General features: G+C 37.6%; 1 protein-coding gene across 6 annotated transcripts in view; it reads left to right on the top strand.

Annotated features, from left to right (window-relative positions):
- CACNA2D3 (calcium voltage-gated channel auxiliary subunit alpha2delta 3) overlaps positions 1-26,380 on the top strand; it is an 863,963-nt gene that overhangs the window by 812,060 nt on the left and 25,523 nt on the right. For all 6 annotated transcript variants that reach the window (XM_086697915.1, XM_086697917.1, XM_086697916.1 and 3 more), the window contains one exon: positions 786-897. In XM_086697915.1, the coding sequence (XP_086554041.1) occupies positions 786-897 (112 nt within the window). The remainder of the gene's footprint in view (positions 1-785; positions 898-26,380) is intronic.

Genomic DNA, 26,380 nt, shown 5'->3' with positions numbered 1-26,380 from the left:
TGTTACTATTTATTATCATTCGCTGATACTTACTCAGCACCCATTATGTTCCAGGTACTGTACTAAGTACTCAACATATATTGTTTCATGTACTTCTCACATCACTCACTGATAGAGAAACTATATTATCCCCAATTTGCACATTGAAAAAAAAAAAAAAAGGAAACTTAAAGAGGTTTTGGAACGTGCCCACTGGACATAACTTGTTTATTATTTTACCAACCACGGAGACTTTACCAAGTGCCTACTGTGTGCTCATCTATGTACCAGGCTTATCCAGTGCTATATTACTGGACAAGGAACTTCATAATAGTAGGATTAGGTTCATGGCTGTGGTTCAAAGACATTACGTATTTTACTATTCCATGTTTCAATTTTGTTTCTGTAATAAAACCACACAATTGCATCATGACCTTTGTCTCACCCTGAATAATATGGTGTAACTTGTATTTTATACATTTATTCAGATATACATATGTGTTGTTGCTAAGTTCAAGTACGTCTGAAGGCAGAGACCCGTTGACTGATGTTGTCCCAGAAAGTATTCTAGTGATGCATAAATGATAGTGGATGAAGCCAACACACTGCTTGAGGAATTACAGCTTATAGAGTTGCTTGGCAGATGAAATCACTTGACTAATTAGAAAATAATGCATTATGCTGTGCCTAGAAAAATCACAGCGCAGCAGAAGCGGAACTGTGTTCTGAGTTACTGTAGGCTGCCAGTCACAATAAAGCCTGTGCCTGTGTTCTTCATCTTTTTCTTTTTCCCCCTATCCCTGCAGCCCAAAAATTGAAGCAGACCCTGGAACCTTGTGATACAGAGTATCCAGCGTTTGTCTCTGAGCGCACCATCAAGGAAACCTCAGGGAACATTGCTTGTGAAGACTGCTCTAAGTAAGCCTCCCGCCTCCTTTCTGCTCAGTGTAGAGCTCTCCTAGATGGGCCAGTGTGAATGGCGTGGTCAGGATCACAGCAAGAGATGGAAACATGGCTGCCCTCTTGTGTGAGGAAGCGTTTCCACCAGCTTGGAGGAGACATCATTTGGCTTTGTTAGAGAGATCATTTAGAATCTGGGAAGCATTCAGAGTGCTTGCGAATGCATCCTAGAATATATACGATTTTTAGTCAGGTTTGTCATTGGTTGGAAAAAGTCCTGATGGTGTTTCCCCAGTTGACATTTGTCCATTTCGGCTGTCTATTGGAAAAAGATCCTTAGATGTCTTTCCTGAAGGCACGAAATCTTCAGGATTCACCAGAATCTGATGTATGGGGAATGAAATTTGGTAGCTTATTAGGCATTTCCCTGATTGCTACTGAGTTTGGGCCTTTTTTAATGGTTTTATTGATTCTCTGAGTTTCTTACCCCTTCATTCCTGTCGGCAGTTGTCTATTGGGTGGTGAATCTTTTCTTACTGATTGGGGTGTCATATGTTTTGGATACGATTTCTTTGCAGTTGTATGCTTTATATGTGTGTTTTCCTTTTCCTTCATCTGACTCTTCACTTTTTATAATGTCTTTAGATGCATAGACATTTTCTTTTACTTTTATTTTCGTGTCTAATTTATTCTTCTGTTCTATGATGTGTGTTTTGTGCATTAAGAAATTAGTCACTGCCCTCCTATCATAATGGTGTTCTCATGTATTTTTATTCTGAACACTTCAAGGTGTTGATTTTCACATTTAGGACTTGAATCCCTCTGGAATTTATTTGTGTGTGTGGCATAAGGCAGTGTCTAATTTCATCTTTTTCAATATAGTTGCCCCGTTGACCGGCACTACTTACTGAATGGTCTTTTTTTTTTTTTTCTAATTGATTTATTATGGCACCTGTGTCATAGGATTAATTCTACACAGATCTGTTTCTAGGTTTTATGATTTGTCAGTAATGATGCCAACACCATATCTCTTTAATTATTATAGCTTATAGTATGACTTGATATTTAAGAGAACAAATACCTTTTCCATATAGTGATCTAAGTTGTCTTGGCTATTCTTGTCTCTTTACTCTTTCATATTAATTTTGTAATCAGCTTGTTAATTTCTATGAATTATGCTATGATTTTGATTAAAATTGCTGTGAGTTATAGGTTAATTTGAAGATAATTGCTATCTTTTATAATCTTGGAACTTTTCATTTATAAACTAAGTATGTCTCCTTAGTTACAGGTCTTCTAATACAGTTTTATAATTTTATGTTAGATTTATAATTTGGAAGCTTACAGTTTTCCCTTCCAGCAGAAATGGCATACATTTAAAACTACCTTTTCTAATTGGTAATTGCTAGAATATGAGAACATCACTGATTTCTGTATGTTGAATATCTTGTATCCATTTGCTAAATGCTCTTTTAGATTTAATAGTTTGTGTGTGGCTTCTCTTGGACTTTTTTTTCATACACACTAACATCATTTGTGAAAATGTTCCCTTCTAACCTCCATACTTACTGTTTTGTTGCCTAGAAGTAACTAGGATTGTTGACTAGAAGCAGTGAAAGTAGACAACTGTATCTTGTTCCTCAATTAAAGGAATTTCTTCTTGGGGCACCTGGGTGGCTCAGTCGGTTGAGCGTCCAGCTTCAGCTCAGGTCATGATCTTGCAGTGTGAGTTCGAGCCCCGCGTCGGGCTCTGTGCCGACAGCTCAGAGCCTGGAGCCTGCTTCGGATTCTGTGTCTCCCTCTCTCTCTGCCCCTCCCCTGCTCATGCTCTGTCTCTCTGTCAAAAATAAAAATAAACATTAAAAAAATTAAAAGGAATTTCTTCTAATAATTCCATGTTAACTATGGTGTTTGCTATGTTTTTTTTTTTTTTTCATTGAGGTATAACTCACAATATCATATTAGTTTCAGGTGTACTACCAAGTGATTCAGCATGTGTAAACATTATGAAATAGTCACCACAATAAAGCTAGCCCCCATATATCACCTTACAAAGTTAATACAATGTCATTGAGTGTATTCCCCATGATGTACATTACATCCTCATGACTTACTTCTTTTAGTGCTGAAAGTTCATACTTCTCGATTCCCTGCACCCATTTCATCCCCCTCCACCCCCTTTCCCTCTGGCAACCACCAATCTGTTCTCTTCATCTATGAGTTTTGTTTTGTTTTGTTGATTTATTTTTTGGATTCCACATGTAAGTAATATCATATGGTATGCTATTGGGTTTTCTAGATTGTAGTAAAATATTGATACTATTAAACTTACCACTGTAACTGTTAAAGAGATTTTGACGGTGATTTTCTTTTTAAGTTTCTTTGTTTGTTAAGTGATCTCTGTAGCCATGTGGGGATTGAACTCACCAGCCTAAGATGAAGAGTCCCATGCTCCCCTGACTGAGCCAGCCAGGCACCCCCATTGTAACTGTTTTTAAGTGCACAGTCCAAGAGCATTAAATATGTTTGCAATGTTATGCAACCATAAACGGTTATCCATTTCCTGAATTGCTTTAGATTTTTGGTAGTTAACCATTTATTAAGTTAAAGAAAACCCCTTCAGGGGTGTTTGTTGCTCTCATTGCTACTGTTTGGAACTTTAATGGAGGTTGGGGCACCTGGGTGGCTCAGTCGGTTAAGATTCTGACTTCGGCTCAGCTCATGATCTCATGGTTTGTGGGTTTGAGCCCCGCATCAGGCTCTGTGCTGACAGCTCAGAGCCTGGAGCCTGTTGCAGATTCTGTGTCTCCCTCTCTCTCTCCACATCCCCTGCTCATACTCTGTTTCTCTCTCTCTCAAAAATAAATAAATTTAAAAAAAAAGAATGGATGTTAATTTTATCAAAACATTTTTCTACATCCATTACGAAAATAATTTTAAGATGTTGAGTTACAATAATAAAAATGTTTTAAAAAATTAAACTGTGAAATATATCGTATATACTATAAATATTGTTTTATGTTTAGTTATTTATTTTGAGAAAGAGAGCATGAGCGAAGCAGGGAAAGAAAGAAAGGGAGAGAGAGAATTCCAGGTAGACTCCAACATGGGGCTCAATCTCACAATGGTGAAATCATGACCTGAGCAGAAGTCAAAAGTCTGATGCTTAACCAACTGAGCCACCCAGGCACCCCTATAGTATCTTCAATGGTAGATGGCTTATCTAGTGTGAAAACATGCTTTCTTTCCCAGGGTGGTCTTTCATGGTCATGATTACAAAAAACAAAAACAAAAACTATCTTGCTAGGTCCATTTGTTCATGTCATATGAATCTTTTGCATCTGTGCTCAAAAAGAAGATTGGGTTATGCTTTCCCTTTCATATACTGTCATTAGGCTTTGCTATTAAGGTCATCTTATTGTCACAAAATTACTCGGATCTTAAACATTTTGTGTAAGATTAAATTATCTGCTTCTTTTAGGTTTGGTAAAATTTACCCATAAAACTATGAACGACTGATAGGTTTTTTGATTGCTTTTCTGTGTGAGTGAATTTTCAACTACTGAATTAGTTTCTTCAGTGCTTAGCTATCTCTTTGGAATTTCTGTTTCTTCTTGAAACAATTTCGGTAATTATATTTCTTAGAAAATTGCCTATTTCATACCACTCTTCACGTTTATTGCATGCATTTGTTAATAGTGTTCTTTTTTGATTAAAAATGCTGCCGTATTTGTGATTTTGCCCTCTTTTAAATCCATCTCTCTCCCTTCCCTTCTCTTCTCTCTTATACCCCCCCACAGCTCCTCTTCTCAACACCCCCTCCTTCCCCCCTCCTTTTCTCTTCCCCTCCTTTCCCCTCCATCCACCTCCCTCCCTTTCCCTCTTTCTCTTTCACTCTCCCTCCCTCTCCTTCCCTTTCTATCTCCCTCTTCCTCTCTCTTTCTTCCACCCTCTCCCTCTGTCTCTCTCCCTCCCTCCCTAACTCCCTCCTGCATCATTTCTTCCTTCCTTTGCTCCCTCCCTCTTCTTACTAATAGAGATGTTTGCTTTTTTTCTCTTTTCAAAGAACTATCATCTAGCTTGTTAGATTTTCTCTATTGTTTCTTTGACTTTCTATTTCATTTATTTGCTTCTTATCTGTATTATTATCCTTCTTCTGTGTTTTTGGGATTTATTCTGCTTTTTTTTAATTTTCTATCATACTGTGTTTGATGTGTAGCTTTTGCAGCTCCATTCATATACATATTATATATATATATGTGTATATATAATTTCTGTCTGCATTTCAATTTATATAGGGCTTTCATTATTCAGCTGGGATAATTTTCTAATATTTACCATATTTTTGATCTGTAAATTTTTAAATAGCGTTTTAAGATTTCCTAATATATGGGTTTTGAAACTATCTTTTTTTATTGATCTCTGATTAAATGACATTGCAGTCTGTATAACACATGGTTTTCAGTCTGTGCAGAGATTTGCTTTGATTTCTAGCACCTGTCCTCGTGTTTTTGAAAGCAAGTTTCATTCTCTGATAGCTCAGGAAAGGGATTAATATAGATCCATTGGGTCAAGTGTGTTAACTGTGCTTCAAAACTGTTGTTGTTCTATTTTAGATATCAGGCTCTCCCCAGGCTTATGGATTTTTACTCTCCTTCATGTCATTCATTTTACTTTGCTTTTTATATTTGGAGGCTATATTTGGAGGCTATTATCATGGACATCCCTGTTCAAGACTGGTAAATCATTGCTATGATCACTATGTGATCACCCACTCTATGGGAAAGTAATGTCTATTTTGTTTGCTAATAGCACAAGTACAGTGTTTCTTTGTTTGGTAATATTTCCTAGGCATGTTTTCTCCCTTCCCTCCATTTGCAGCTTCCCTTCCTTCTTTCCCACTCCCCTCTTTCTTTCTTTCTTTCTTTCTTTTTTGTCCTTTTGCATTAGGATGTTGTCCTATAAATAGAATAGAGCTGGATTTGGCATTTTTATTATCTCTACTATTGGAAATTTAATATTATGATTTGTACTTCCTGCTAAGTTTGAATTTATTTCTACCATCATTTTATAGGCTTTCTATCCCCATGCATTTTCTTTCTTTCTTTCTTTTCTTTTTTTTCTTCCTTCCTTTGTCTTTCTTTCTTTGTCTTTATTCCTTCCTTCCTTCCTTTCTTCCTCTTCCTTCCTTTCTTTCTTTATCTTTCTTTTTTCTCTCTCTCTCTTTCTTCTTTCACCTTTATTTGGATCTATTGAGTTTTCTCTATTCCATTTTTCCCTTACTGGTGTGTAAGTTACACACTCTTTTCTTGTGATATTTATCCATAACCTTGGTACGTATTTCAGGATCTCTTCCCTCCTCCAGAACAAACTCTTAAATCTCTAACTTGGATTAACTCCCATCTCTTTCTTGTGATATTTCCGAACATTTTAACTATGTTGTGTTTTTAACCCACCAAATATGTTGTTATTATTGCCTGTAGTAAATGAGATGTTTACCAATTTGTTTACTCCCTAATTTTTAAAACCATAGCTTCTTGTTTTACAGTACTTTAGACATTCTTTTCAGGAATGATCTAGGAGTGGTAAATTATCTCATTCTTTGTCTGAAATGCTTTATGTGCTGTACATTCTGCAGTGATCATTTAACTCCATGCTATCTAAATTGAAATATTTTAAAGATACTGTTCCATTGTGTCCTGAGTGTTAGCTTTGCACCTCTATAGGTGTTCTGGTGTTTCCTCCCTCAGAGGGCTTTTAAAGGGCTTCTCTTTGATATTCCGAAGTTTCGCCATCATGTGTCTAGATAGAAATTTACTTCTGTGTGCTTAAATACTTTATTCTGAGTAATTTCCTTAAACTTCAGTTCACTGATTTCCTTCTGATTGTGTCTAGTCCACCGCTTAGAGTCCATTGAGTTTTTGATGTGGATGTCTTTCTCCTTATTTCTCGATGTTTTGTTTGTTTCTTTTAAAAATCTGTGCATTCTCACATGCTTTAAAGTCGCTAAGAAAGTGAACTTTAAAATATCTGTGTGTTTTTAATAAGACTTAAGAGTCTTATTCTTCAATTTTCTGTACCTAATTATAAAGACTTTTTAGGTTTGTTTTTGCACTTTAAATTTGGTGTTGGGGGCGGGGCACCAATTTCCTTGTCGCTTGTGTCTTCTTTCTTTCCTGGTAGAAAATTTGCTCATGTATTCTGTCATCTTTGACCATGGACTGATTTTTACTATTAATTATTTTTGTGGGAACAGAATAGAGCTCCAGTCTCCCTTCACAGTAGATTTACAGTTGGACTTTAATCACGCATCCTGTTAGTATTGACTGCCTGTGAATTCTCATTACGTAAGTTTTTGTGTTTAGGAGTTTCTGCATCATATAATTACTGTAAATATTTTTCCTAGGCAGCATGTAGTTTCGGCTTAAAGTTTGATTTCTCATGCTAATATTGTTTTTCCTGTTCAGACCTCAGAAGTACCAGATTATCAGCTTTTTTATACTTAGTTATAAATGTACAAGTTGGCCTTTGGTATCTTGTTGTGTAAATTCTTTTGTATTTAAACATGCTTGTATTGTTTAACTGTTTCATACAGCATGTCTCTGTGTTTAAAAGAGAATGGCTTCCATATTGGCTTAATCCACCATGTTCCAGTTCACTGTTCGGACTGAGGACTTTCTGGAGCCACCACAAGAAACCCTGGACGTATAGCAGTTTAGCACAGGAGCTGTGGAATCAGGGAGCTCAGAGTGTGAGTCCTAACTCCCGTAATCACTTGCTGTGTGACCTTGAGCAAAAACCTAAACTCTCTGAAACTCAGCTTCTTTCTGGGTAATTTGGGGGATAGTAATAGTAAGCATATCATAGCCTTGTAAGAATTAAGTGGGAAGAGGCACCTTGGTGGCTTAGTAATTTGAGCATTTGACTTCGGCTCAGGTCATGATCTCACAGTCAGTGAGTTTGAGCCCTGCATCGGGCTCTGTGCTGACAGCTCTGAGCCTGGACCCTGTTTCCGATTCTGTGTCTCCCTCTCTGTCTGCTCCTTCCCTACTCACGCTCTGTCTCTGTCTCTCAAGAAAGAATAAACATTACAAAAACATTTTTTTAAAGAATTAAGTGAGAAAATTTATGTTGTAAATTTAGCATGGTGCCTGGGACAGAGTAAGTTCTCAATAAACAGCCACATTTAATACTAGCATAATGCTATACTAACTGTATGCAAAGATTTTAACCCCCGTTAACTATTCTGTTAAAATGTGGGGTTTCCTTTTTATAGTCTAACATCACTTCACTACTGTAGAATTCCTGTAGAAAAAGGTACAACATATATATACCTCTGATGGCCAAAGTTCATGTATGACTTAAGTAAGGATTATTGACAAGTCATGGCACTATGGCTCTGTGAAGTAGACTCCACTGGCTTTATAATGACTACAAACCTTTTTGACCAGAGGGATATTATATTCTTAGTAGTTGTTAATTACAGATTCAGTTGGCGGCCAGCATCTCTTAGTGCATGATAGGCAATCAGATTTAGTGCACTAACTTAGGTTTCTCATTTCCATTCTAAATGAGAAAACAAATAGAACCAAGATAGATGATTGCTAAGGCAAGCAATGTTTTTCCTTACTGACTTGTAATTAAAAGCCAAAAATACAAATGCAGTTTGATTAAGATTAAAGTAGGGGCACCTGGGTGGCTCAGTCTGTTAAGCATCTGACTCTTGGTTTTGGCTCAGGTCTTGATCCAGGGTGGTGAGTTCAAGCGCTGTCTTGGGCTCTGTGCTGGGCATGAAGCCTGCTTAAGAAAGATCTCTCTCCCTCTCCCTCTCCCTCTCTCTCTCTCTCTCTCTCTCTCTCTCTCTCTCTCTCTCTGAGGGACCAGAATGGGGACTTGTGCTTTCCCTTTCTTTTTTAGTAAACTTTTTATTGATGTGTAGCACATACAGAAAAGTGTACAAACCAGATTAATTAACTTAAACAGCACTCAGGCTGAGAAGTGAATGAACATTGCAAGCCCCTTGGAGGACCTCTTCCTGCCCCTGCTGGGTGCAGCCTCCTTTTTACCATATGACAACCACTGTCTTGAATTCTAACGTCAGTGATTGCTTTTACTTGTTTCTCACGTCTAACTTGGGAGATGGCAATCAGTTCATAAGATAGGAGGGCTGATGTATTAATGACCTTGAGGGGAGTTTCTAAGGAATCAGCTTAGAGAACAAAATAAGGCCTTAGGGGGAAAAAAATATAGCCCAGGACTTCAGTGTACATTTCTTTATTGTCGGTTCTGTCCTAGATACTGGGCCACATTGTTGGGGACCAGAAGCAAATGAGGCACACACAATTCCTGCCCTCATGGAGTTTACAGATGGGTAACTAGGCAATGTCAACACTCCATGCTTAGGGCTAGGATTATTGAGTATATGTCGCATGGAAGCACAGAAGGGAGGCTTGGGGTGGTCAAGACAGGCTTCCTTAGGAGCAGTGGCATTTATTGTCAGACCACCAGGATACAAAGGAGTCAGTAGGTAAGAACATCCAGGCAGAGGGAAGAGCCATGTGTAGATAAGAGGAATTGTAGTCTGTTCACAGATTGTTAGAAGTTCAGGGAAGCTGGAACAGAGAGCTGAAGGTGAGGAGAGATGGGAAAAATGCCAGCAATAAGAGTGGCAGTGGTGATCTCTTTGGGCAGGAAGTCATGATTCAGAAGGACCATGCTGCCCACCATTCCCCTGCACAGCACACACACCCATACCAACTCTGGTCCTGATAGAGCGAAAAACCCATTTGTATCCCCTCCTCTGTCTCCTCCTCTTTTTAAGGGCTAGAAATCGACAAATCAGCTGGGGCAACTAGTTGAGTGAGAAACCAATCTGTGACTATTTTTTTTCTAATCCAAAAATCATCCTATAACTCTCATATCATACAAAACAGGCACATGACAATAGTCTCAGATGCTCTTGAAGGACATAGTCTTTTATTATCTTTTGCATATCCCTTTCCCTCTTTCCTTTCCCCATCTTATGAAAGGAAATTTGTTAGAAGATATATCTGAGTATTTCTCAAAGTATATATGAAGATAACAACTTACATTTTAAATTATCTTCGTCTTCTTGGAATGAAATATGTTAAGGAGAAAAATAATGTTATTTTGTCATCTTTCCCTTGTTGATGGCTGGTAGATATTTCAGGACAATGGCCTACACGTTTGCTGTCAACCAGGAAGCTGAATTCACACGTCTGCTTTACATCTAATTCCTGTAGAAATTTGTCAACCTCTGCCTGGAAAGAGTGAGATTCTACAGGACTGGTTCTCTAAGACAATTACTAATTCTTGACCAACTTTGTAGGTAACTTCAGGTCAGGGGCAGTGACATTCAAAAATAACACAATTCTGCAGCCTTTGGCCAGGAGTGAGTTGGAAACGGAGTTTGGTGAAAATTATAGCATTTCAGAAATTACGCACTAAGATCTTTTTCAAAGAAAAACATCTCGCCTCCCGCAATGGAACATACAAAACTGTGTCCATTACAAACCCTTCTCAAGGCAGCGATTACTTTCCTCCACAAGCAATGGCAAACCATAGAGTAGCGATCCCAGGGAACTGTGCGCTTCCCACGGGAACATGCCTCATGCTGCATGTTGCTGTGGACTGTCACCAACAATCTGCCCATCTCTTAGAAGCAATCAGATGTCCTTGCTGCTTAAACATGTTGCTAGAACTCAGGAAACCATGTCAGGTGGTTCTGGCCGTATCGTCCAAGTCTTTCTGGTCTCTGGTAATCTTTGAAGACCGACTGCTCCTAACTCTGTTTTTGTGCCTGTTTCCAGAATCACTCGATGGTTTTATATGGAAAATACATCAAGAGGTGACTCAGTTGCTCTACATAGAAACCTTCAAATTGGCAACTCTAGAAGTGGACATCTAGCCGTCAGTGCCATAGACAGCTATAGTATAACAGAAGGACAGTATGCAATGTTTAAAAAAGGATTTTCAAAAATATAGGGTTTATTAAGAATGCAGGAGCCTAAAAGAAAATAAGAATTTACATAAGAATGTCATTAGGGTTGGTGGTTTGGCTGCGTTAACCAATAATTTTCGTCATTCAATATCCCACTGATTATTAAATTAATCTGTTATTCAAACAGCAATCGAAAACAACTCAGCCCATATTTTCTGGGCATTTGTGACTGTCAACAAGTTGAACAAAATTGGGGATCTAAAGAGAATGTAATGTTTTACTATTTTCCAATACGTTTCTCTCCTTCTTGATACCCTCCCAGCCTTTGCTGAGATGGGGATCCACTTGGAATGAAAATCAACGCTAAATTAACTACTTCTAGCCTGTTAAGAAAAATAATTAATCAAGAGTAAAGGGGAACACGTGTAACGCATACAACGCCTGAGCTTTAAAAACCTTGTCACGTTACAATGCTGGCAAGATATTCATTTTTTAAGGCAAATTAGATTTTTTTTGTTGTTGTTGTGTGTGTGTGTGTATAAATGTGTGCGGATGTCCTTTTTTTGGGGGGGGGGGTCGTATCACTCATCGCTTTTCATAAAAATTATGTTGCCATCAGTTTCACTTTGGGATCAGAACGCAAGCTTTGCTCATCTTCTTGGAAGCCCCGAAAGCTGTGGCTACACTTTTCCTTCTCTCATCACTTCTCCCCATGAGCCTTTCATTTGTCCGCTAAACTGAAAGAAAGTAATTGGTCTCGAAGCTGCGTTGACATGTTTCGTGGGCTCCAGTTCAGAGAACCATCGTTCAGGGATTCCATTTTCCTGCAAACTTCTCCAATTTCCTGTTGGGGTCTCACACTGGGTGGGCGTTTTACCACAAGTCTTCAGACTGTTCCCAGGGAATGCCCTGCAGGTGTTCTTACCAGTGGGCCTTCTGGAAACGACCTGTAAAATGGATCCATTGCACAATGGGGACACGGTGCCTTCCTGAGTCAAGGCTAAGAGGCTGGGCTCTGGGGCTGGACTACAGTCTGGGCTATCACACTTAATCATGCAAAGATTTTAATCAGTTATTTAAATGTTCTGGGCTCTGCTCATCTCCCCAAGGACCTGCCTCATAGGATCTCTGTGTGGGTTAAAAAAAAAAAAAAAAAAAGTATAACCCTAATATTTAGCACAGTGCCCAGCACAGAGTAAATGCTGCATAAATGGGAGATATTTTTATAGAGCACAATCCACAAACCCATCTGTGTTGACAGGGATGTAGGAAAACCACAGAGCTCCAGTCAGGCTCTTCTTCCAGATTTCTTAGCCCGGAAGGTAAAACTAATAGTTTCAATCAGGAAAAGTAGTTGGTGAGGTTTTGCTCCAATGAGACTGTCCTAGATAAAGTGGATCTTGGATTTTTGCCACTTCTTGGATCTACTTGAGCTCTTGGTTCGTAAAAAAAAAGAAAAAAAAAAAAAAGATTTTTGGAAATCTGAATTAAGGACTACACATATTCAATAGTGATCAGATACTTCATTACACAAATTGGACACAGACTTTGCCAGTGGGAGTACATTAGTGTCATGAATAATGTAATTTGTAGGCGTTAAAATGTAACAGTTTTAACCACTTAATTTGCAAGCATACACTAATTTGTTGAAATATTTTTGTATCTCCTGCTCTATAGATTCTTGCCAAACTACTGTATTCAATCTTGTTTAAAATGTGTAAATAAATGTGATTCAATTTCCCATGAAATAATCATTGGCCCTTTCCAGCGGGCTTAGTTCACTTCTAAACAAGACAACTTTCCATTCTACAATGAGATTAACACCAAAGGTCAAATTCTTCCCTTTGGAGATTGAGAGTGGTGCATTTTTTTTTCTCCAAATTTTCCCCTGGTGTCATTTACTCACTTACACCTTGCCATGCTGGCTGGTAATATACAGAGCTGTGTCCCTTTGAATTTTACAGTGTCACACCCCAGCTGTGGTGGAGGAAAGCCAGCCACCTCCTCCTTGCTGGGTTCTTGCTTCCTGTTCTACAGCTCAGAAAGGTGGTAGGAATAACTTCTGGATCCTAAAAGCAATTCCTTTCCAACACAAAAGATTTAAAACATGAATATGCAATCTGGAAGCTTCTCAACACTTGGTCATCTAATGTTGAGAATGTGCCACTCATCCCTTACCCTTAATAAAGGGCCGCCTTCTTTTCATATTATGGGTATGGTGCCAGGTTTGAGTAATTCAATACTGGCTCTTACAGTCAACAACCTAGTTAGTGCTGTGTGTGTGTGGTTGCTAAAAACATGCTGGCTTTAAACTTTAAAAAAAGGGGAAAGGGAGGTAAATGCTTATCGTGGGAGCTGTATTTTGAATTGTTGAAATAGTGCCGGAAGATGAAAATATGTCCTGGAGGCATTAGAATAATTGGGATTAAAACCTCTGGTTGAATTTCCTACCAGTTCTTCTGGATCTCAACTCAATGAGGTACTTTAGTGGAGACCGGACTTCACTGATTCTTTCTCAGATGCTCAAAGGAAGAAAGGTGCCCTATTGCAAACACAAGGACGATTACAACTTTGAGGTTCCAGATAGAATGGTGGTTGTGTAGATGTTGCTATCTTTACTTGCCCTTTGATAATCAGTATTTGGAGAGGTTTTAGTACAGGAAATGTTGTAAATTACTGTTTTCCCTCGCGAGTCCATGATGCAAAATGAGAGGGGCGCATGTCTGTAATGAGTAGGCAGGTCTCTACCTGACATGAATGAGTCTCACAATTTCCCATTTGTGCATTTCTTAATGTGTGGGAAAGCGGGGTGGGAGCATATGTAAGTTTGGCTGGGCTCACAACACAGTGAGGCTTTCCTCTTCCATGCCGGAGGGTAGGAGACCAGCATAGCCAAGGAGTATTTTTAGAATGTTTATTTGCATGGGGAATGGAGGAGTGCAGAGCTGTGTCCACACCATTGACGTTTTCGAGCTGCATTTCTGCGGTGCATTGTCTCCATCCCAATGGCTGTTTGTGCTGTGACGCCCACCATCCCCACCTCAAAGAGCAGTCTGTGTTCTTCCCTTGGGCTGCCCGGTGCTGCACCTGAAGTGGCTTAGCAAGTTGCCAAAACCCTATAGATGTGTGTTTATTAACTCTCCAGCTTGCCCTCCATTTGTTTAGCTTGGAAAGAGTTTATATATTCCTATGGGTATTAAAAACCCATCTGATGTATTAAAGGAGCTCAAAGGATCAAAGCAGAAATGCTGCTTGAAATGCAGCATATTGAATATAGACATAAAATTTCTAGACACGAACCACTTTTTCACAGGACATTTTGTATACTCAAGAAGGGAATTCATTTTTTAATGATCAGCTTTTCTTCGAGACTTGGCATTTCTCTCTCTCTCTCTCTCTCTCTCTCTCTTTCAGGTGACCTTCACTTCCACCTTTTTAGGATTGCTTATGATTTTGACAGGAAAACCCCTTGGCAACCTAGGGTGGAGGCAAGCATTAACCTCAGTACCACCTTTCATGCCTAGGAAGATATAGCCCAAGATCCTTAACAAACACATCAGCCACTGGTTAATGACCAAGGTTCTTTGCGCATTGGGAAGAAAAATGGGTGGAGAGGTTGTAGGATGAGGATCAGAATCACCCATGGTCCACATAACTAGAGGTATAAGTGATCAGAGTGATGTGGGAGAAATTCTCAGGCTAGAATCTTTATAGCAGATGCTTCTCAAACAAACCTCTCTGCTACTGACTTTTAGAAAACAAATTATATTTTTCAGGAATGATTCCATTTCTGTTGAAGTAGGTTGCCCCTGCAGTCCTGCATTATTTGAATACCTCCCAGCCTGTATGAGAATTTATACATGATTTCTGTTTATTGAATGTCTACTTTTTGCTAAGCGCTTCATATCTATTTCCATGTATCTTGTTCTTCCCATTTGTTCGTTTCTTCTGCATTTTGCCAAGTAGGAACCTGAGGCTCAGAGGAGTTAAGCCCTTGACCAGTGTTACAGAGCTGCTAAATTCTAGATTTGGGTTAGATCAGCATCTTCCTGACACTGAAGCCTGATAGAGAATTCCTCTGGCATCCAGGAAAAAGCCTCTCCATCATAGTACCAAGTCACCTATGTCAGACCGAGTTTGTCTCACCATGAAGGTTTATTTGGGAAACTGACAGTTCTACCAATTCATTTGATCTATGGGAAGAAATTACAAACATCCAATTTGACAAGAGCCATATACTTCCTGAATACCAGTTTCATGCAATTCTCCATCTGACCTACTTGGAGGGTTTCTTGCAGTGCCTGGTGCATTGCTGTTTAAGCATGTGTTTCTTTGTCTTCCTCACACACCAAATCAGGTGAAATAGGCTGGAACAGTGGTAAAAAGTAGTTCAGGCTTTGGTGTCGTCATGCAAACCTGGGTTTGAATTCCTAATCCCATGACTTCCCAACTGGGCGACCTTTGCCTGTGATTGAATTACCCATCTTAGTTGCCATCTCTTCATCTGAAAGATGACGATGCTAATAGTGTCTACAGGGGGGCTGGGTTGATGTGACTATTACAAGGTACAATTATTTTTAAAAACCTTCATCCAGCCCCTGGCATTTAGTTGGTATTCAATGGCTCAGTCTTCTACTGAATTCAATATAGATGGGGCATGTCATGTTAATTCCTGTATTCTTAGCAGTTAAAATACAGCTTTGCATATAAAACAGTATTCAGAAAAGTGTTGATTGAGATAGAGTTTCCCAAGAGCCTTGTAAGTGAGCAACAGAGGACAGGGTGTGTTTGTAATTCCAGTAGCTGAGACACCTGTTATTTTGTATGATATTTGAAAACAAATATGTGTGTGTTTTGGAAACAACTAAAAGCTCAGATTACCCAGAGCGAAAAGAGAACTTTGTGATTCTCCTTAGGAAAAGAGAAGATGGTCCAGGGAAGGGAAGATGCTTGCCTAATGTCCCACAGGGAAAAAGCAGCTGATTCCAGATGCAAAGCCCAGGCGACAGCCTATTAAGAATTTTTCTCTGTCACATTGCTTCTTCTCCATAGCTGATAATTTTTTATAATTTTTTTTAACGTTTATTCATTTTTTGAGAGAGAGAGACAGAGCATGAGCCGGGAAGGGGCAGAGAGAGGGAGACACAGAATCTGAAGCAGGCTCCAGGCTCTGAGCTGTCCACACAGAGCCCATTCTGGGGTTCGAACTCACGAACTGCGAGATCATGACCTGAGCTGAAGTTGGAAGCTCAACCGACTGACCAACCCAGGCACCCCAATAGCTGATAATTTTTTAAGTAACTATTAACTAACTGAATGCATAAATAAAATACAATATACAAATATAGTAAGTAATTCAAATAGTATATGAGGATATGCAGTGAGAATTGGATCTCCCCCATAGCTGGTAACTTTTAAAATAACTATTAACTAAACACATAAATAAGCGATTATACAAAGTATGATATACAAATATAGTCAATAATTCAAATAGTGTAAGGATATGCAGTGAGAATGAAATCTCCCACCACCCATTACCCCTGAATCCTGTCTAGAGGACAGCCATTGTTTTTAGGTCCTAGTGCACCCGTCCAAGGATGTCTTATGCAAATAAAAGCACACATTTTTTAATACCACTCATTTTTTTTTACAGGAATGAGAACATAGTATACATACTGTACTTCAATTTTTTTCCACCTGATATATCTGAAACTATCTTTACATCATTACATAGATTTGTTTTTTTATTAAACAAAGGGGGGTTACCTGAGATTCCATTGGGAGGGATATTTTCATTTAACCCAAATTAGACCCCAAACATTGGCTACTTGAAGCAGAGTAGAAAGGAATGTTTTCATGCACTATGTAATTTATTTGTATGGTAAATGATGAGAAGAATTGATGGGTCAAAGTGTATGCATATTTGTGATTTTGATATATCCTGCAGAAATGCACTGTGGTGATGTGAAGCCAATTTGCATTCCTAAATCCTCATAAAGGATTTACGTTAGTTATACTCTTACCGGCATAGCGCATTACCAAAATGTTGTGTCCTTTGCCAATCTGGGAGGTGAAAAATGGAATATCATTGTTATCTTAACTCTGCTTTTAATGACTGAGGCCAAATATATTTTCTAGGTTTTAAAGCCACTTACATTTCTCCCTCTGTGGGTTCTCTAATTATGCCCTTACTTCTCTTTTCCTCTTATTAGTCTGTTGGTATTCTCTTCTTTTAAGATATTCGACTTTTATATTGAACTTATAGAATAACAATATTAACTATTTTTTAGCCCACGTGTTATATGAAAAACAGAGCTCATCATAATGATTTTGTCATTACAAAGTCATACATGGCCTTACGGAAATGGTAGAGAATTACCTGTAGTCTCATCCTCCAGAAGCAAAATCACTGATAGACTTTTGCTGTGTTTGCTTTCATTCATGTTTTCTGTAAATTATTTTTGTTTTGTTTTTCAAAAATGGCACAATATTATAAATATTATTTTATAACGTGCTTTTTTTAAATTTGAAACATCATGAGCATATGTTATTGCCCTGAAATAAATCTGCAACATAAATTCTTAAAATAACGACACGGTGTGTAGGTTTACTAGTTTCCTTAATCAGCCCCATTTAGGCTGTTCATAATATTTGCTGTACAAGCAATGACATCACAAATGAATGTCTTTACTCTTAAAACTCCATGTATCCATGTAATGATACTTTTAGTATCAATTCCTAGAAGTAAAAGAGTCCGGAACCATTCTTTGTGAAGATAAATCTTGATAACAGTTAGTTTTCATGCTACAGATAAATAAATGTTTATTTTTCTTTTGATTCCTTTTTCTGTTGCTTATTTTCAGGGATATGATGTAACTTTTATAAAGAATAGATAATAGAGAGAAGTTACTTTCCAAAACACCGGCTCCAGGAAGATGTGCCAGCTGAGGGTGGAAACTTAATTTGGTTTAAGCTTTTATTTCTTATAAGGTGATAGAGGAGAAGCCTGTTTGCAATTTAGCCTAAGACGTAAGAAAAACAGAAAGTACAGTAGTGATAGACAGGTTTACACAGTTAATACTTTTGTTAGTAATCATTTATAAACCTCCTTAGATGATTTTTTTAAGGCCACTTTTAACAAAAAGTATCGACTTCTAGTGGGGTGCCAAGTTAATTATTTCAACTTAATAAGCAACACTGAAATGACGTTACACAGGCTGGTGGAGGGGGTCACAGAAAAATGAGCTTCAGAAACACTTTCTGAATGTGTGAGCATGGCTGTAAGTACAACCAATCAGGAAAATTAAAGCAACATGAAAAATTGTTGAGATTAATGAGCCTTGATGAAAACAGGATAAAGTGCTCAGGTGTATAAATTCACACAGTTCTCTGAGCTGGCCTCTGTGGTGCAGAATGCTTATTTAGCCTACAGTCCTTCTCTCAGATAAATTATGCTAATGCTATTGATTCCAACCATTTCCTGACTAGGCTATTCATCACCTCTTGTGTCTCTGCACAGCCTTCAAATGCATGCCTATCAAGCTTGGAAAACTGAATTGGTTTTTAAGAAAGGAGGCAAAACAAATAATACGCAACCTTGTTTTCTAGGTTTGCAAATTGCATGCCAGGAAAGAAAGATGGATGGTCAGGGTATCTAGGATCAATCTAAAAATGCTCTCCTGCCACGTCTCTACATATTAGGGGAAGCATTGAATGCAGGTAACCATCTTGTAATTCATGGGCTAGGATAGAGTTTGAACTATGTTAGCCCCAGTGATGGAGCTGACTGGGGAGAGAGATCTTCAATGCACATTAGCTAGACTTCTCCACTTAACTTTGCTCTGGAGATGTAACATCGATTTCATCAAGTGTTTTCTGAACAGTGGTCTAAATTTTTTTTTAATTTTTTTTTAATGTTTTATTTATTTTTGACAGAGAGAGAGAGACAGAGCATGAGCGGGGGAGGGGCAAAGAGTGAGTGAGACACAGAATCCGAAGCAGGCTCCAGGCTCTGAGCTGTCAGCACAGAGCCCGACGCGGGGCTCGAACTCACAGACCACGAGATCATGACCTGAGCTGTAGTCGGATGCTCAACCGACTGAGCCACCCAGGCGCCCCTAAAATTTTTTTTAAAGTAAAATTCGACAGGCTGTTTTTCAGGGGGCCCGACCTGTGGGCACTTTGATTAAACCATTTGGCTTAGGCTATTAACCACATAACAAGCCAATTCTCCTTATTATGATTATCTCCATCTTATGTTCTTAGAACATCCCATATGATTTATTTTTAATAGTCACAGTGAGCAAAGGAATTTTATTTCCCACTTCCTAAAATGATGTCATTGTTCTATTTTTTTTTCTTTTGAAATATTTCGCAGTAATTTTTAAACATAGGACAAGGCTCATCAGAATCATCTAGGGTGCCTGTGGGAAAGAATGTTCTTGGGTCTCACCCTGACCTGCTGACTCCCAGTGTCCAGGAGGTGGGTCTGAGAATCTGTATTTTGGCTAGGTTCTCCAGGTGATGCTGATGCACAGCCAGGCTGGGAGGCTTCCGGAGCATCTTCGAGGATAAATACAATAGGATGTGACAGTATTTTCCTGACTTCATTGCTGAAAGTTTGACTCCTCTCTCTTTTTTCTTATTGGCAAACACAAAGAAGAAGCCAGAAGTAACTAAGACAGAAAAAAGAAGTTACAACCAAGCATGAAGTAGTAACAAAACTTTCATGTGCATTTCACCCTCCCCAAAGATTCAGAGATGGTTTGTAGTGATGTACATACAACTGTTGTGTGCTCAGGGCTACAACCCAGAGGTGTTGTTATCACACAACTGGACTCAGAGAAAGATGGCTAACCTCGTGTTTAAGTTGAATTTTTGGAAGATGACCAACAGTTGAAAAGGGATGAGGAATCATAAGTGAGCTGTGAGCCAAGGGCTTCAGGAAAATCTGCACAGAATCCACCCAGACATCACTGGCATCTTTGAGAGAAGGAATTTTAGAACTTGTATCCTAGGATCTTGGAGAAAGCAGGTAATACCTCCCTGCGAGAGGGTGTGCCCAACTGTAAACAGAAGCCAGGATGCAGGAAGTCAGTCATCGCCGTCAATTTAGAAAGGGAAAAAAGTAAACAGGAATGGATTTCTCCAGATTACCACCACGATGATTTTTAAAGGATGAGAAAATTAACAGCTTAGTGTATCATGGCAGACATTTCCCCTCTCATTTTAGTGTTAGGTTTTATTTCTTTTTCTAAATCATCTGTGATGTCACTTTCCTCCTCTGAAGTAATCTTTTTTCCCCCCTCCAGCATTAAACATATATATTTTTTAAAGCCAAAAACTGGAAGTACAACTCTGCTGCTTCTAGATTAAATATATTTTATTAAATGCGTTCCATTTGTGTAATAATTTGTTCCCTGTGCACCTGTGTGGTGACAGACATTGTGGTAAGCACCAGGGAATTAAAATCAGGTCAGTTAGGTTCTTGCCCTTGACCTTGTAACCTAGTTGAATGACCTTCCCAAGAAGTCATTGCATCCCTGTAACAATTTATTTTGCCTGATTTTGAAGAATCTCCCACTCACTACCCCCTGTGGTAAAGTACTTGCTTCTAAAAGTTGGGTTGTTTTGTACAAATAGACATAAGAACTTCAAGCAATCAAATTCTGTTAAGGTTGAACAATTTGGTCATGGTGCCTAGAAGAGTCAGAGTAAAATCCATACTAAGGTCTATGAATGTGTCCTATTTTCTTTTAAACCTTTTGTCCACCCCCCACCCACTTTAAGTTATTACGGTGATCATACCAGTTGCCATTTTTCAACCTACAATTTTTTTTTTAATCCTTGGGCTTCTTCAGGCCATGTTTGTCCAATGGGTTTGAGAAATACTATATATCCATATATGAACATGTATTGGCAAATATGACATGAAATGCTGTATGTACACATGTAAATATTCATCTATAGCATTCGGTAAAATGCTGTACATGGACATAGGAATATTTATCTATAGGCATGAAGCTAAATGATGTGTGTCCATATAAGAATATTTAGAGATTTGGAATGTGGTATACACATATATTAATACGCATTGACAAGTATGAAATGCTATTATTCCTTATTCCTCATAGAAAGTTAGAATTCATGTTAGCCTGTTAAAAGCTCTGAGAAATCCTGTAGTGAATAAAGCTTTTGAGCTCTTTTTAAATGGGAATTCACCAAGCATTCATCAATATTTGGCAAGATAGTTTCATAAAACCCATCTGGAGAGCCACTGTTTTAGGCTAATAATTTCCATTACAGACTGAATGAGATAGAAGTCCATCATGACTTGGGATTTTATAAGATGATGCCAAGGACATAATGCTGAGAAAAATGAAATAGCTAGGATGCTGAATATATATCCTGAGTTCATAAATATTAATACATTGATGCAGCTATTAAGCCAGGAAGTTTTGTAGGATATAGTAACCTAGAGCTTTGTGTCAAAGAGGAAGGAGTCATCAGGTGTCCAACTGGGTTTATAAAGTAGAAGTGCTACTCTTGGCTGTCTAGTTAAAAAAAAAAAAAAAAAACAGGAAGGACACATTGGCTACACTGAAAGATCCTTCTAGCACCTTCACAAACTACATTTCTTGAAAATAGGACCATAGGGAAACTTAAAAGAGGCATTAAAAGAAACTTAAAATGTAAAAAAAACTTAAGCATTCATCACTCTACCCTTAGAATCCAAAGAACAGTAAGTACCAGGACCTTCTTGACAATGTCCATCTTTAGAAAATGCCCCAGTGCGTGGGACTGTGGTATTCTTTTTATCTGTCACAAATGATAGTTTGTAGATCAACTAAGGGGAAAACATGCAGAAAGTGCTAGAGTTCAGAAAAAACATGGACATATAAATCTTTTTGACATTTTAATGCTCACTGGAAAAGATTAATTTTTAAGCCTTTTCAATAGTAATATGATAATCATGCAAAATGAGGAATTATAGTATAAAGAGCCCATGCACCTAGGACGCAGCTTCAACAACTACCAATGTTTTACCCAACTTGTTCCAGGTAACCCCATCTACATTCTTCTTATGACTATTAAATCATTAGTAGTACTGCTATTATTATTTTGCTGGAGTATTTTAAAGCAAATCCATGACATCATATTTTTTCATCTGTAAATACTTCAGAGTATTTATAGTGTATCTCTTACATAAAAGGACTTAAAAAAACACTTCTTAACCACAACGCCATTATAACACCCTATAAAATGAATAGTAGCTCTTAAATATTATCTTACAACCTGTCTATATTCAAGATTCACCAGTTTTTTAAAGTGGGATCTGTTGTTTTCATGTAAGTGTAAAAGTTTTAAAAAAGTATAAGAGTTGTTTTTGTTGGAAGCAAAACCAAATGAATTGCATGCAGTGGCTTTGGCTGTGAGGTCATTTGTCCTGTAGGATGCTCTATATATTCTGGACTTGACCAGTTGCTTCTGGGGGTGTTGTTTAATGGGTCTCTTTTCCTGGTAGTTTCTGTAAATTGGTGGTTAGATATAGACACTGATTAGATTCTGATCAAGTTTCTTTCAGTGGGAATAAATACTCTATAGGAAGTGCCATTTACTTCCTATTACATGGTATCAGGAGGCACACATGGCCCACACCCTCATCACACTAGGGATGCTGAGGTTAATCCTTGGGTTCACATGTGTCAGCCTGACCCTATCAAGTTGCCCTCAGTCGCTTTTAGATCCACTGATGATCCATTCCTGGATCCACTGTTTCTCCAGAAGATTGGAAAATAACTTGTAAACAGTGATTCTGCAGTCTTTTCTGAATGATGAATGATTTGCTTGCCTAAAAATGTAATTTGTACTGATAGCAGGATACATTCTTGATTGTGTCTATCAGTTTTCAGAATAATGACTTGGTGCCTTAGCAACTTTAATGATGAACAAGTTAGCTTTTAAAATAACATGACAAACTTAAGGATTTAGATGTACTTATATGTATTTTAATTCTTTGCAGACTTAAAGTCATTTTGATTTGTAACTTTCATCTTGGCCCACGGGAGCCCCTTCAGTTTGATCCCTGTGTCCTTTGTGACAAGACCTCATTAGTCTCTGATACTTTCCTTAGCTTCTGCATAAACAAGATATTCTAGACTTATTTTATACATTTTATGCTTCAGATCTGGAATCAGCTATTTTCCAGGGAGCCTTGGTTCTGTTTATTGGGTGATATTATTTAGAGACCACAGTCTAGGCCCAACTATTCATTACCATGGCTTTGCCAAAATCTTCTAAGTCTTTTCAGGAATAAGAGCCGGGAAACATATATTTGTTTAGAAAGAGAAAATAAATCCAGGGCTTCTACCCTGGATAATTCCGATTCCAATTCAAATTTGCATGATTTTTAATTAGCTACTTTGGTTTACTCTTACACTAAAAATCTCAGCCCGTAGCCACATTAACATATTAATCATTTGCTCAAGCTACAATATACATAAAATTACTTTGAAATAGCAATACCAATATTATTGCTAACAATAGCATGACCATGTGTTGTTTAAGAATTCTTTGTGGTCTTTATTTTGTTTTTAGGCTAGATCCCAAGATGGAATTAGTCTGCAAATAGTGTGTTTTAAAGTCAATTGAAATGCTTCTTTTCTTTGTGTGGTAATGCCAACAATTTCATATACAATAAGGGATTTTGTTTTAAATTTGAGGAAGATTTTTTTTTTTTTTTTTTTTGGTTACATAAAATGTGCTCATGGTATCAAGGTCATAGCCATGAAATGATGCAATTCAGAGGCACATCACTTCCATCCCCAGTTCTCCACCCATTTTCTCCCTCATTTTTGTTAGCTCTTGGTTTAGCTTTCCAGTTTTGTTTTGTTTTGTTTTCTTTTGTTTTAATACAAGAAAAAAAAGAAATGTAGTCAGGTTTTTCCCTTTATTTCACAAAAGGAAGCATAGCATATGCTGTTAGGCACCTAACTTTCTATATTATATGTGCTGTAGATCTTTCTTCATCAGTTTGGGGAGTGAGATCTCCCTTATTCTTTCCCACAGCTACTTAGTGGGACTCTGTTGTGTGGCTATAGATGTCTATTCGCTCTCCTGTTGATTGGCATTTGGGTGGTTTCCAGTCTTTTCTTATTACCATTATCTTGCAATAAGTAGCTTAACACATACATAACAACTTTTTTGGCAGAATATTTGGGGATAGATTCATAGAAGTGGCATTGCTGGATGAAAGGAAAAGGCATATATAATTTTTCTAGATATTGCCAAATTCTCATGGAGGTTGTACCATTTTGTATTTCTCCCGGCAAAGTATGAGAGTGAGAACCTGTTACTTTTTAGCCTTGCCAGTGTGAGTATTGTCAAACTCAGGGTTTTTTCCCCAATCCACATGAAGAGTGTTTTTATTATAGTTTTAATAATAAATTTCAATTTCAATAATAAAATTCAATTTCTCTTATTAGAAGTGAGATTGCAGATTTTTACACGTATTAGAAATATTACTTGTAGTAAAATATGTTGCAAATAATTTTCCAAGGTTTGTCTTTTGCCGTTTTCAGGGAACCATCTTTTTTTAGTTTTTAGAGATTTTCTTTATTGTTCATTTTCTGTTTCATCGATTATTGTTTTCATCTTTATATTTACTTTTATTTTCTTTGGGTGTATTTGCGCTCTTTTGTGATTTCTTAAGGTAAAAGCCCTACATCATTACCTTTAGATCATTTTTCTCCTCTAATATAAATATTTAAACCTGTAAATTTCTCTCTAAGAATGATAACAGTATTCAGATTTTGACAGGTTGCTTTTTTACAGTCTTCTAGTTAAAAATATTTTCTGGTCTATAATTTCCTTTTTGCCATATGTGTTGTTTAGAAGTATACTGCTTAATTTTGTAAATGTTTGAAGAGTTTCTAGATTTCTTAATATTTTATGCCTACTTCAGTTCTATTGCATATTCTGTATGATTTCAGTCCTTTTAAATTTATTAAGACTTATTTTATGGCCTATTATATTGCCATCTTGGTGAATATTTTACATGCATTTGAAAAGAATGCGTATTTGGCAATTTGGGGTTGGAGTAGTCTCCCTTCATTCTTTAAATTTTTGTTTCATTATTTTGAGATTCTGTTATCAGCCGCATACACTTAGATTTTTTTTAATATAACTTATTGTCAAATTGGTTTCCATACACTTAGATTTTTTACGTCTTTTTGATGAATTTGGTTGTTTTCACTATTAGTAAATGGCCATCTTTATTGCTGGTGATATTCCCTGTCTTTGATATTAATATAACCAAACTAGCTTTCTTCTGCTTAGTATTTGCATGTTGTATCTTTTGACCATCTTTTTACTTCCAACTCTTCTGTGACTTTTTATTTAAATCCACCTCTTGGGGATGCCTAGGTGGCTCAGTCTGTTTAACATCCGACTTCAGCTCAGGTCATGATCTCTTGGCTTGTGGGTTCAAGTCCCACATCAGGCTCTGCACTTGGAGCCTGCTTGGGATTCTTTCTCTCTTCTTCTCTTTCTGCCCTTCCCCCACTCGTTCTCTCTCTCTCTCTCTCTCTCTCTCTCTCTCTCTCAAAATAAACAAACTTAGAAAAAAATACACTTCTTGGAAACATATACATTTTGGTTTTGCTTTTTAGTTCTTTTGTTGTTGATGTTTAATGATATATTTATTGTATTTTTATTCATTTTTTAAATTTACATATGATAAATTCTTCCCTTTTTGGTGTAGAGTCCTGTGAGTTTTGACTAGTATTTATAGTTGTATATCTATCATCACAATGAAGATATAACAGTTCCATCACCCTAGAAAATTCTTCTGAGGTGCCCATGTGGTCAACCCATCCCCAAGCATAGCTCCTGGCTCACAGTGATCTGTTTTCTATCCCTATAATTTGGCCTTTTCCAGAATGTCATATAAGTGAAATCATACACAATGTAACTTTTTCAGTCTGGTTGCTTTTACTTAGCATAATGTAATTGACATTTATTCATGTTATTGCTTGTATCAGTAGTACCTGTTCATTATTGAACAATATTCCATGGTATGGGTGTGCCATATTTGTTTATCCATTCTCCAATCTAGATATATTTGGGCAGCTTGGAATTTTTAGTGATTATAAATAAATCACTATAAGCATTCACATTGAGGTGCTCTTATGAACAAAAGTTGTCATTTCACTTGAATAAATACCTAGCAGTCAAATTACTGGATTATATGGTAATTGTATGGAATGTATGTTTCATTTTGTAAAAAAATCACCAAACTGTTTTACAAGGTGCTGTACCATTCTGCCTTCTCACCAACAATGTATGGGAGTTTGCATTCTCCCCATCTTTGCAAGCTCTTGGTTTTCTCATTAATATTTTTTTATCTTTATTTGAGCCATTCTAAGAGTACCATAGTAGCATCTCATTGTGGTTTAGCATTTTTTTAATGAATAATGATTTTAGGCTTCTTTACACGTGCCTTCTTGCCATCCATATATTCAGTGAAATGTGTGTTCAGAT

This window comes from Puma concolor, chromosome A2, assembly GCF_028749965.1.
Source record: "Puma concolor isolate L17-30 chromosome A2, mPumCon1.1.hap2, whole genome shotgun sequence".
In the NCBI taxonomy this organism is placed as follows: Eukaryota; Metazoa; Chordata; class Mammalia; order Carnivora; family Felidae; genus Puma; species Puma concolor.
The sequence above is the reverse complement of the archived record's forward strand: the minus strand, read 5'-3'. Positions and strand labels throughout refer to the sequence as shown.